General features: G+C 34.3%; 2 protein-coding genes across 2 annotated transcripts in view; both read left to right on the top strand.

Moving 5' to 3' along the window:
- LOC131016333 (uncharacterized) overlaps window positions 1-13,362 on the top strand; it is a 609,307-nt gene that overhangs the window by 173,697 nt on the left and 422,248 nt on the right. The window lies entirely within an intron of this gene.
- On the top strand, window positions 6,311-7,560 carry LOC131018933 (uncharacterized). The gene is made up of 2 exons (XM_057947617.1): window positions 6,311-6,692; window positions 6,809-7,560. Exons 1-2 carry the CDS (start codon window positions 6,311-6,313, stop codon window positions 7,558-7,560), a joined length of 1,134 nt encoding a protein of 377 aa, XP_057803600.1.

Genomic DNA, 13,362 nt, shown 5'->3' with positions numbered 1-13,362 from the left:
GAATCTTGACACTGTTATGTGTGTGTGTGTATATATATATATATATATATATATATATAGGGGATGGATAAAATAAAAACACTTCTTAAAATATAAAATATAAACAATTTTCAGGCCTTAGATCATCAAGATCTACGGTTGATTCGTAACCCTGTTGGATGAATTCGTGGTGCTGAGTTCGAATTCCAAAGGTAGCAAAAATTTATTTTTCACAATTCGTAACCCTGATAGATGAATTCATACGTGTTCTATATAAAATTCGTACATTGAAAAACGTTTTTATTTTTATTTTAAAAAGTATTTTCACGATAGCCCTTCCCATATATATCTCTTGGATTTTATCCTCGACTGGCTAAGGAAAAGGCTAATTGATTAATCTTGTGAGATGCACATGAATGATGAATGAATATAAGTTGGGGTATAAAAGGACAAATCTCATTATTTATCATACATGGACAAAGACATCTGAAGAGTATAACCAAAATTATGTAGGACCATTAATGCAGAAGATGCAAAATATTTTCATGTGGACCTTTTAATTATTGGATATCAACCCCTTCAAAAAGAATTATTGGATTTCGATGTACCCTGCCGTAATTTAATTTAGTACAACCTATTTTAATAAGAGTCAAATGTATAATGTCATACTAATTAAGTTTTATTAAGGTGGCCGCAAATGCTTAGATATTTAAGTATATCTAACTGATGGTTTCTCTAACTTTTTCATTAGTATAACTATAAATCTATTTGGTCCTTGGACCTTTCAAAGTTGACACTTTTTTTAGCAATCAAAGTATGAAACTCAAGTGTTTGAAAACTTTTCTCCTTACATATATATATAGAAAAAATCCAACGAGAATAATAATCAAATGTACTGAGAAATGAGAATGAATATAAAATATTAAATACTGAAATTTTATGACTAATATTTACTTAGAAGAGGCAAAAATTTCACATGAGTTTGAATCCTTGGAAAGGAGCGAAAGTTTCACAAATTAATATATGAATTCTATGTAGAACACGTATGAATTCACTGTGTAACTGTATGAATTGCGAAAAATAAAATTCGAGCTCAGGATCATGAATTCATCCAATAAGGTGATGAATCAACTGTAGATCTTGATGATCTAAAGGCTGAAAATGGTTCATATTTTATATTCTAAGAGGTTTTTTTATTTTAATCCTTACTCAAATCTTTGCAAGATAATAATTTAATGCTCGATATTTCCAAACTTAATTATCATCAAAACAAGTCGTCATCGCCAAGTACATTACATAACTCGTTGAAAATTCATGCACTATTTGTATTTCCCTCGACAAGACGCGATCGAATGAATTTAAAATATTTAAAAGATATATGAAAATCCCTTTGACATAAAAGCTAGCTCGCGAATTCATCCGAATGAAATTGCTAAAGCAAGTTTTTTTAAAAGTGCCACATCACCATGTAAGGCCGAATAAATAAAAATGCTCCATTGAGCTTCTATAGAACATGTGGGGACGGCACGCGGGCACAAGTGTCATTGCCCAACTTCTGCAAATTTCGGACATAATAATATAAAATGGCATTTTATATTATGCACCAATATACATATCAGGTTCACACAATCCAAAGATCTTATGTATTTGCTAAATTTATGTATTTGTGCTTTCTATGTGGCCGCCCATATTTGTTCTGGAACTTTCCATGAAAAAAAATGTTCTGGAACTTTCCCTAAATAAAAAAATTCATCTCGAACTTACTAGTAGATAGAATCTTTGAGCAGATATTTCGATCACTTGCTCCTAAAAATAATAATATTAATAAGAAAAAAAGTATTGCTATTTTTTTAATTGAAAGAAATGAAAGCAGATAAGTCCAGCAATGGGTGGGGCACCACAATCCGCTATAAATTTCGTCTATGTTCCAGCCTCACGGGATCTCGACTCCACCTTCGATCAACTTCTTTTATATATTCCGTTCCTATATATATATAAAAAAAATATTCGCTCGGTCCACGAAAAAAAAAATTCTATTTATCCTTTTTTATTTAAAAAAAGAAAATTCATTTATTTTTTTAAATCATCACATCATATTATTTTTATCATATATTTAATTATATTTTTATTTTAATTTTTTAATTAATAATATATTTTTATTCTACTTTTTGTACTAACACTATACTTACAAATTGAAGATTTATTCTACTTGAAACAATTTTAACAACTTTATTAAAATTAGTGTTCACCTTTAAACGAGACTCTATTTTATGAACGGATGGAGTATTAATTTATAATTCGTCGAATTTTAGTGGATTATACTTCCTCCGTCAAAGATCAAAGAATGAACTTTTTTTTTTGGACGTCTACAAAAGAACTTCCTATCTATTTTTTACTATACTCCACCACTTATAAATATTTTATACCCTTGTTTTTCACCACTCTCAATATTAATTAAAACAATTTTTCACCATTCTCAATACATTCAACAACCTCTTATCTACTCTCAATACACTTAGCAATTTTTTTCTTAAAATCCGTATCACTCCCTCCTAAGAAGTTATTTTGTGGACGAAGGGAGTAATTTATAAGTAAATTTATAAGAATAATTTTACATTTAAATAGAGTTTTTGATATGTGTGTTTTAGTTGTTCATATTTTTGGATTATTTGTGCTTTAATCGAATTTTGTATACATATAATAAGGTAATTTTTTGTGCATGAATTGAAGAGTTCGATGTCGATGGAGTCGAGTGAAAGGAATTAAAAGAATTTGAGAGATGCACGATTAATGGCTGTCAGAGATATATTTTGGATGAAGAATAGGTTCGGTGCCCAACCGAAAAAATCGGGTGAACCGAAACCGAACAAATTAAAAAGAATAATCGGTTCTTCAAATAAATAATTGAACCACAAATCGCACCGCACCGCACCAAAAAAGTGTGGTTTGATCGGTTTTTCCGGTTTAGTTCGGTTTCTGCACACTCCTAACCTATACTTATTTAATTCTTGGTAAGATTGCAGGAATTATTTGGTGGTAGAAGACGACCACCAGTTTTGTTATTTAAAATCGTTGATGAAGCAAAACAAACGACGAGACTAATATATTTCAGTCATCCACACCTGTGTAAAATTTATGTATTTGTATCCTTTCTAAACACAATTAAAAAGTAATTTTAAATTAAAATGATACATGTCTGAACATATTTATAATGTATATTTGTACACATCTTATATATATATATATATATATATATATATATATATATATATATATATAATTTGTTATAATATTTTATTTACAAAATTCTAAAAAAAATCTTGTAAGCATGTTAATTAATATCTGTATCTTTATAGATTTAGATACTCGTACATATCTTTAATATAAATAAAAAGTTATTTTACTACTTGTTCTCGCCTTAATTCTTACTCGAATTCTTTTAAATTTATAAAATATCTAAATAATCAAATATGAGTTCTTACAAGAATCAATTAAGATAAAAGTTGTTATAATATTTCATTTACAGAACTCTAGAGAAAATTCTACGTAACATGTCGATCAATGTTCGGATCTATATAGATTTACCGTACTTATCTCAAATCCGAATAAAAAGTTATTACTTGTTATCGTCCTAGTTTCATATAGTAGCACAATAATTAGTTAAGATCAATAAGAAGAGAGAACGTGATACTCGTTCCGAACTTGTATAATAATATTCGATAATAATCCAAATATATTTAAATTTATAACAATTAGTTGTTCCAATAAATAGTAGTCATATCAACAAAGACTCGAACATTACTAAGTACTAAAATAAATAACATCAGTAGGTGAAAATTTTGCTCCATTTTCCTGAGGTTTTTGTGCTCTTCTTCGGCCATTAGACTTGTTAGATCATTGTTAATCTAATGTTCAAGCTATAAGAGGGAATAAGCTAGAAGGTTCTCAGGTTGAATCCGTAACTGCTACAATATTCAAAGGCCAATACACTACAACGAGTTAAATTCCCATAAATTGTAGTATTCCGCTTTATTGTACTCCCTCCGTCCCAGTTTTTAGTATCCAATTTTCCTTTTTTTTGCCGTCCCACATTTTGGTATCTATTTCTATTTTTAGTAAAAGCAGGTGGGGCTCTTACTCCACTTTAATTATTTTAACTCTCACATAAAATGTGGAACCCTTATTCCACTCACAACACACCAATCACTTTATTAAAACTCGTGCCGTTCTTAACTGGATACCAAAAGCCGGGACGGAGGGAGTATCTTTTATTATGTGATATATATAGAAAATTAATATGTATGTTATTTAATTCATCATCCTATGAAATCTTTGACAGAAAGAAACTCCTCATCCGTGTTCCATCAAAATCAATATAGTAGCACCCTTTAACTACCCGAATTCATTTAATTTTTTTTATAAAATATATAAATAAATCATAGGAGTATATAAGTTCTTACAATATTCAGTTAAATAATTTAAAGAGTAAAATTTTGGAATAGCCAAAATGGATCATAAAACACAAATTATGGCCACTCATTGAAAAAACATAAAATTTGGCCATTTTTATAGCTTTGGGACGTTTTTGCCCTTAATTGGGCGGACTGGGTAGGGTCAGGAGCGCGGGTCGCGTGCCGGGTAGGATCAGGCATGCGGGTCGGGTTAGGCACTTATGGCACTATTAGTGCCATAAGTGCCAACGAAATTTTTTTTTACTCCCCCTGCCCTGTCTACCCCCCAGACCCCTGACCCCACCCACCCCCAAGCCAAAAAAAAATAAAAAATTACTCCCCCTAGATAAAATTAAATAAAATTTTACTTTTGTTATTTTATTTTATGGCACTAATAGTGCCATAAGTGCCAACGAAAATCCAAAATAAAATAAAGTGAAATGGTCTTTTTAACACTTATGGCACTATTAGTGCCATAAGTGCCAAACATGCAGAACAAATATAGAAACAACAGCATCATCTAAACCCTAAATGGAACATTTAAACCCTAAATGGATAATCTAAACCCTAAATGGAATATCTAAACCCTAGGGGAAGTGTTTAAAAAGTTCCTTTTGGCTTGGGGGTGGGTAGGGTCGGGGGTCTGGGGGGGTAGACATGGCAGGGGGAGTAAAAAAAAATTTCGTTGGCACTTATGGCACTAATAGTGCCATAAGTGCCTAACCCGACCCGCGTGCCTGATCCTACTCGGCACGCGACCCGCGCTCCTGACACTACCCAGTCCGCCCAATTAGGGGTATATTAGGCATATTGCCTAATTAATGGCCATAATTTGTGTTTTTTCAATTAGTGGCCAAATATTGTGTTTGCATGTTCAATGTGGCCATTTGACACCATTGTTTCTAATTTAAACGTATAGATATTACATTATATATACATACATAAAATGGATGCTCATATCTTGCATTAGGAATATAATATATTAATGTAACTTCTACATTATTTGTACTATTATAATTAATTAAATATACGCGCATGAAAAATATACACTCTAATTTATAAATGCGAACCCTAATTTATATACTATTATTTATTGCCTCTCGTCTATTGCTGTTTTTTTCATGTAATTTTTCTGAGACATCAATTATTTGCATTAAGTATTACTATTGATTCGTTCCATTTAATATATGGTGATCTAATTAAGATAACATCAAATTTTATGTTAATTATATCTATTGATTATTTAGAGATTCATTTTATGATAAATATTCTCGCAGCCTCCCTGATGGTACCACAAAACTTGGGACTACAACAGGGAACCGCACCGCCGAAGACCTATTTAGCGAGCGATCACTCAAGTGTATCGAACTAAAAGGTCAATTCTCTTATTCCCTTTAGTTTTCGCAGGGGTTGGGGATCCTCTTGCAATCATCTAAGGTGATTAGAATTTTTAAATCATATTATATAATGATGATGTGATTTGAAAAATTAATACGAATTTTAATAAAAAAAATTAGAAGATGTATTTTGAATTAATAAAAAGTTTCACAAAAAGTATTGTATTAAGAATCCATAAAGCGTTTTGAGTGTTGGCTTTTGGTAATGTTGTGTCTGAATGAAGTTGAAAATATAAGGATATATGTATAAAAATGAAAACACCATAATAATTATGGACAAATCCAAATGGCAAAAAAATCACATTTTTTGGGGACCGATGGATTATATATAATACGGGATGAGTTATCGAAAATCTTATTTATTAATCGTATAAAAGTTATGGATGCCTTCATTTTATTCATTGTACATTCTCTTTCACCCTAATGGAGGCGGCGCCGCCCTAAGGTCTCCCAGACCCGGCTTTGGTCTTCTCCGGCGTCCCCATGGCGTTCTCTTCCTCTTTTCCCAAAGTTTCAAATAATTTTGAACCTCCTCATCCTCGTTCTTCTACTACCCCTTTAGTTTCGAAATCGGTTGTCATCGATAAGGCTCCCTTGCAAAGCCCTAAGGTCAATGACTTAGGGCGTTTCATATTTCCAGATTCTGCCGCCAGAAAAACTGTTGATACAAACACTTCTAGTAACATCGGTGTTCATAATGAACCACTGCCTCACAAGGCTAGGGTTTCTTTTGCTAAGGTGGTTCAAAAATCTTCTTCGAAACCCGCTGATGTTTTAGCTCAAGACTTCTGTGCTCTTCAACCGGTGAACGTGGGTAACAAATCTGTTTTCATTATCCCGAAGGCCTTATATCAGAGGCGTTTGAGTAAGTTTCAGTTTGCTATACATGCTCGGATCATTCTTAATAAGGGTGATAATCCTCAGTTTGCCTCCGACATCAAACAAGAGATCATCAAGCTTTGGCATGTTTTGATTTTACAGAGGTTGTCCCTTTAGGAAAAAGGTTATTTTCAATCATTTTCTCCTCCCCTGAGGAGTTAAGTGTGGCACAAGCCAAATCCACATGGAAGATGAATCCAGGTATTATGCGTATTCGTGATTGGACTCCGAATTTTGATCCGTATAAGGAAGCCTCCTCATTGTCTCAAGTTTGGTTGCGAATATATTATCTTTCTCATGATTATTGGGATCCGGAGGTGATCGCCGACATCGCTTGTCAAGTTGGTATGCCCATCAAGCTTGATGGTCAAACTTTTGTGGGAGTTGTCGGGCATTTTGCTCATGTTTTGGTCGATTTGGAAGTTTCAAAAGCTTTTCCTGAAACGCTCACTGTTCAAAGAGGTTCCTCTTCTTTCGAAGTTGAATTCGACTATGAAAATCTACCTTATTTTTGCGGGTTTTGTAAGATTGCAGGTCATTCTATCGATCAATGCCTAAAATTCAAGACTCACAAAGTTAACAACCCATCACAGATTAATAATGACATTCCCAAAGTGGATGCTCGGCAGACCAACCTCTTGGCTGCGAAAGATATACCTGCTCATAAGCAAGTTGGGGTTTGGCGTCGTGCCGAGAATGTTATTGAAAATACTAACAATTCTTTTGCTGCCTTACAGAATTTTTCGGAGGAACCAAGAGTGCTGATTCAGGATAATACTGAGGAAACTACTATCTATGGGACTACCTCTCACAACAGTCCTGAGCGTCATTCTAACACTGTGCCCGGGGACTAGGCTGAACAAGACTTTCATCAAACAGATAGAAGGTAGCAGTCATTTGACCACGCCCATGCTGAGATGGAGCAGGATGATGTCCAGAAATCTTTATCAGGCCCCGATATGCTCGAAGCTATTCTCAAACCCTCTTGATGCAACAATGATACCTTTATCTTAGAGGAATTCTCGACTCCTTCTACTAAGAATTCCGAACGGACACCTGCCATGGCTATTTAAAATTCCATGAAGACTGCTCATTTAGAGACTTATCTTACCCAACTTTAGGAAGAATGTACAACACAAACTACTCAGGTGCCGGAAGTCAAGAGGGGCAGGGGCTGCCCACCTAAGCATTCCCCCGAGCAGGTGGTGCGCAGGGTTATTCTTGAAAACTCCATTAAAAACAGGCTTCAGCATCCTCCGCATATTGCGGATTCTGCGAGAGACACCGCTGAACAACACTCTCCACATACTTTTCAAAGCAAAAGCTCAGAATTTGACTTGTTAGTTCAACTAGCTTGCTCATTCACAAGGTCAGTCCATTGGAAATTTTCAGATTATCAAACCTGATGCGCATGCTGCCAATGTTATGAACTCTGTGGTTTCTCAAAAGTGGGGTGATATGATTGATGATGAAAATCCTCATTTTGAGGATGAGCACTCTACTTATTTATCATGAATATTCTAGCGTGGAATATACGTGGGATGACCAAACCCTCCCGTATTCTCTTGCAGAATTATTGCTCTAACCATAAGTCGTTGCTTATGGGTCTTATTGAACTTAAATCTCGGTTTCATAATATTCCGGAGTCTTACTGCAGAGCTTCGCTGAGCCTAATACTCCGGTTTCTTTATTATTGTCTACAGAGTAGGTGGTGGTGTTTTGAATCGTTTTTCGGGGTGCCCTTCGACTACCTTTTTTTTTGGTTTTCCTTGTTTTATTTGTTTCTTGAGCCGAGGCTTCTTGGGGGTGATGGTTTGGCCGGAGCTCCCGAAGAAGCTTCATCTCCGCTCTTTTTCTTTCCTGTTGCTTAGACGGGTATCTTTTTCCTTCCTGGGGCTTTTCCCTTTGGGTTTTCCCTGAGAAGGCTTTAACGAGGCTCGACCCTTGACTACGCTTGTGTTCTCAAGGGTTTTTTTAGGTTGGTTTTTCTTTTTCTTGCAATAAAATTTTAATTCAGCAATAGTTTAAAAGTTATGAACCTTGCACACAACCTATAAGTAATTGTATTTAACGTATAAAGTAAGTGTACTTTCATGGTCCTGTAAATGCACTGTAATTGTGTCCACTATGAGATTTAAATCTAAAACCACAAAAGTCCATAATATTTTATAAGTTAAGTGCTTATACTTTTATATGTTGAGTACAACCGATTCGTAATTTTGACATTAAATGATGTTTTTATTTTACCACTCCATATATATAATCTAAATTTATATAGCACCGAGTTAGATATTAGATATATAAATTGAAAACACAAATTCTCCATTGCGGACGTTTGTATATTGCAGACTACTTACATACCTTAGTAAGAGCATCCACAATGGGATGCGCTATAAAGGGATCCCCACCATAGTGCCTCCTCTCTCTAGTGCATTGATTGATCTATAAGAGGCGCTATAATTCTCATTTCTATTTTATCCTATTTTTACTCTTTTTTATTTTAAAATTCAACATATCATTAAAATTAAAATTAAATATTACATTAATTAAAATAAAAATTATAATAATTTATATAATTAAAATTTGAAATTACAATAATCATTATAGAAAATTATGTTAAAATTAAAAATTAGGAAACAAAATTTAAATAGGGCAAAAATCCATTTATTCAATCTATTCTCTTACCCATTCAAAATTATATAGAACAAAAAAGCCAACAAAAATTAAACAAAAATAGGGCAAAATAAATTGGCCTCTCTCCAGTGTCTCTTCTTCTTCTTCTTCTTCTTCTTCTTCTTCTTCTTCTTCTTCTTCTTCTTCTTATTCTCTGCGCAAAATGAAATATTTCCCATAGCCTCTCTCTCTCTCTCTCTCTCTCTCTCTCTCTCTCTCTCTCTCTCTCTCTCTCTCTCATATATATATATATAATTTTCGCGCGTCCGTGCACGAACTGGGGGTCGCGCCAGTGCGCACGCCACCGTAGTATGCTAGCTAGTGGCAGCACGCCCCCCATGCACTGTGGATGCTTTAAGCTAGACATTTATGTTATTATATGTGAATGGTCCGCAACTATGTTGTCACAGCCCGCAACCCTTAATGACAAATTTAGCCGGGATTATGACTTGGGATGAGAATTAATGAGTGGGAACGGATATGGACAATTACTTAACATTAAAGTATATGGAAATGTCACTCATAGATAAAATGCTAGGATCATATATGATCATTTGGATACTTATAGAACATACACATAAAGGAGAACTGATTAAGGTGGGTTACCCAATAACACGTGTCACAACTTCATAACATAGAGTTATTCTAATTAAAGTGTTTTGCAGCGGAAAACGTGTGAGATATACATATGAAGATGTATACTCAAGGTTACATTTCTTGAAATGTCAAAGGAACACCCGCTCAACATCATTCCATTCCATCAGCTGCTCAACCTGCACATTTAGAAATACATGCAGGGCTGAGTACAAAAATACTCAGTGGGCACATATGCCTACTATGAAATATAACATGCTTCGTAAAGATTTAAATTGTCATGCCATCATAAGCAGTACAGCAAGGGGTTTTTCGCTAAAAAGGCCCAAGCTTACTAAATTCAGTTGTGATTCTTAAAGTTCGACTGCAGTCTAAGTTCTCTTGTAATCTATCATATCTGGAACTTTGTGCCGGAGAGGTGGCCACCTCTCACGGTCACTTGACCGGCCAACCCGCTAGATGACTCACGGTCACTGGTGTACACTAGTCAAGGCAGGATAGCTATCAACTGCTCAGGACCCGAATTCGATTGCATCATTGGCAAAGCCAAAGCAGATAGATATCATACTAAAATTTAAACATTTTATGGCAAGACAATACTTGAAATAACTTTAACTCAAAGATTTTGTCATGAAATAACTTGCTCAAAGGTAGCATTAAACTCGTTTGATAGATATATAAAACTGAAATTAACAGTTAAATCATCTCACGCATTCATTCGTATAAGAGGCCTACGACACGCAGGGGATCTCTATATACGTATAGTAAAAGTAATGCCCACCTGATTGCAGTGTTTTGCTACTTAAGACAATGATTCTCTTTCCTTAGCGCGATAGGTTACTCAGACGCTTTTGTTTATTTGAACCTTTGATAACACGAAAACATGTGTTCGAGTGAATAATAGAAAAGATAACAACAAATGCAGTGAATCACTATTCACTCATTTCTCTAACTACCCATATTTCCTTAAACGACTACATCTAACTCATATACAATCGTTCTTCCTTTATCAAAATACTTCATGTACCTTTGAGGATGTAGGAAATTCCATTTTATATTATTCATTTATTTATCTATTATAAATAAAGAATAATTCTATAAACATAAAACGTTTTCCTTTTCCCCATTTAATAATGTCAATCACCAATATATATATATATATACACATCAATAGCTCATTTATAAACTAAAAGTGATATTTTATCAACAATAAAACTTTAAAATCCTTAATAGGAATTATTTTGAATCATTTCCATCTCAACAAAACTGTATAGGTTCAACTTCAACTAATAAACTGCTTTTACTCCGAACTCGTATGGAGTCTAATTTTATATCAATAGAAACCTCTTTGAGTCTAGTTTAATTGAAAAAAAAAGTATGTTGAAAAACTCCAAGTAGTTTAAGAGATATAGCGATTTTCCCATCGCCTACCAGATTCGGCAGTTTCTGCCAACTGAAAGTCCAGATTTTTGAACAAATAGCAAACGTTACCGGAATAACCTCAAATTTTATATGAAGATAGCTAACACATATATCTTCATACAATAAAAATTTGAGAGCTACATATCAACATATGGTTACTGAAATAATTAACCTAATCATCTGCCTCACGACAGTTTCAGCAGATACTGGAAGTAGACTTCTCAAATTTTAAAAGGGTAGTAAACGAAGTTCAAATGACATGAAACTTTGTACAAATATTCACCACACTCCCATCTATACCCCAGAAATTTCCCATAATATAATAGAAACGGGAATGCATCGAAATAAGGGCGTCAACTTACCCTTGTCCAAGTGAGCACTAATGGAAGTTGTTCGTCGGGGGTTTTCCGGTCGTCGTTCCGCGATGGTGTTTAGCCGCGAAGGTCTACGACTTAGTTTTCCTCGTGCGAGGTAGATCAGGCTACACAACGGTGGTTTCTCGATCATTTTTCGTCGTAAGGATAGTGAGAAACGAAGGCCGTAAGTTGGCCGGTGGCTAAGTCGGGAATTCGACGTTGGCCGCCGAAGGATATTGCGGCCTTTGGTCAGGAAAATATAGAGAAGGCTTCGGCCTTTCGATTGTTGGGTTTGGTAGCCTGAAGATGGAGGAACGAGTACACGTTCTCGGTTCAGAGCCTAGTGGCCGGTCGGCGAAGAAACAGCCCGGCGAAGGGAGCTCACTTGAGTTCTTGCAAGTAAGAAATTTTAAAAAAATTCTCCTAAACTCTCTCTTGCCTCACACCTCTTGCTGCACTTCTTCCTTCTGCAGAACTCTCCTCAATTTATAGAGGAGTTTCTGCAGACAACAGAATCAAAATGGTGGAAATTTTTGGTACCGGGAGTTGCAACTTTTGAAGATTTGGTTGTTGAAATTTGCATCCTTTGACAATTGTGATCTTGCCGTGAAATTTCTTTTTCGGCGTGCTGAAGCTTTTGAAAATTGAAGATGAATAGTTGTAGGAGAGAGTTGGTGATAAACTGAACTTTTTGCAGAAGAGTTTAAGATGGAAGAAAATGTAGTAAAATGGAGCAATTACACATGCATGAAGATAATGCAACTTTTAAAAAAAAAAATTGTTGCAGTAATGAGGTGTTGGAGGGGAATGTGGAATAGTGTAGGGAATAGTGTAGGAATTGATGTGTTGGATGAAAAATCGAGACATACGTGTAGTGCCGTGATCTAGTTTCTCCTAGTTCCTGTAATAATTCTCCAATTCTCGTTTAATAAATACTCGTCGTATTTATATAAATTAAATCCTCAATCTTGAGATTTAATACGTGAAAGTCGGAATTAATTCGCGACTTAATACCTTAACACATATAACGCGAAATAATAAAATTATTATGCATATGATCTCAAGTTATAATTCTAGCAATTTGATTTAAATAACACGATTTATAAAATCGGTTATAAATCTAAATTTTCTAATAATATTGATTAAATCAATCAACTGGTAATGCAAGGTCTCAAACGTGTAGCTAAACCAATAATTTAATTATTGGTTTGATTCATGATTGAATATTAAATCGCAGCTCTGTATCTCTTATACAGACTTTTGCTGAAATAATATTATCTGAATAAAATAGTCACAATAAATAATTAAAAGAATTTTATAACTAATGCACATGTTTAATCTAATATATATTTAAAAGAGCGGGGCATTACATATGTGGACTTCAGCACATGAGACCTCCTCAATTGAAAATAGTTAACAAATGTAAATTTCCAAGACAAATTGCACATGTTTATATAAAATTTAAAGTGAGTATTTTTTTTTAATATTATCATTTTATTGTAAACAACATTACATCATATTGAATTTTCTAACTTTTCGATCATAGATTCTCTTATGTGGACGTATGTACATGAGACCTCTTCATTTTCAACTCATCTAACGTGTGTGTGC

The sequence above is a fragment of the Salvia miltiorrhiza genome, chromosome 3 (genome assembly GCF_028751815.1).
Source record: "Salvia miltiorrhiza cultivar Shanhuang (shh) chromosome 3, IMPLAD_Smil_shh, whole genome shotgun sequence".
NCBI classification, from domain to species: Eukaryota; Viridiplantae; Streptophyta; class Magnoliopsida; order Lamiales; family Lamiaceae; genus Salvia; species Salvia miltiorrhiza.
The sequence above is the reverse complement of the archived record's forward strand: the minus strand, read 5'-3'. Positions and strand labels throughout refer to the sequence as shown.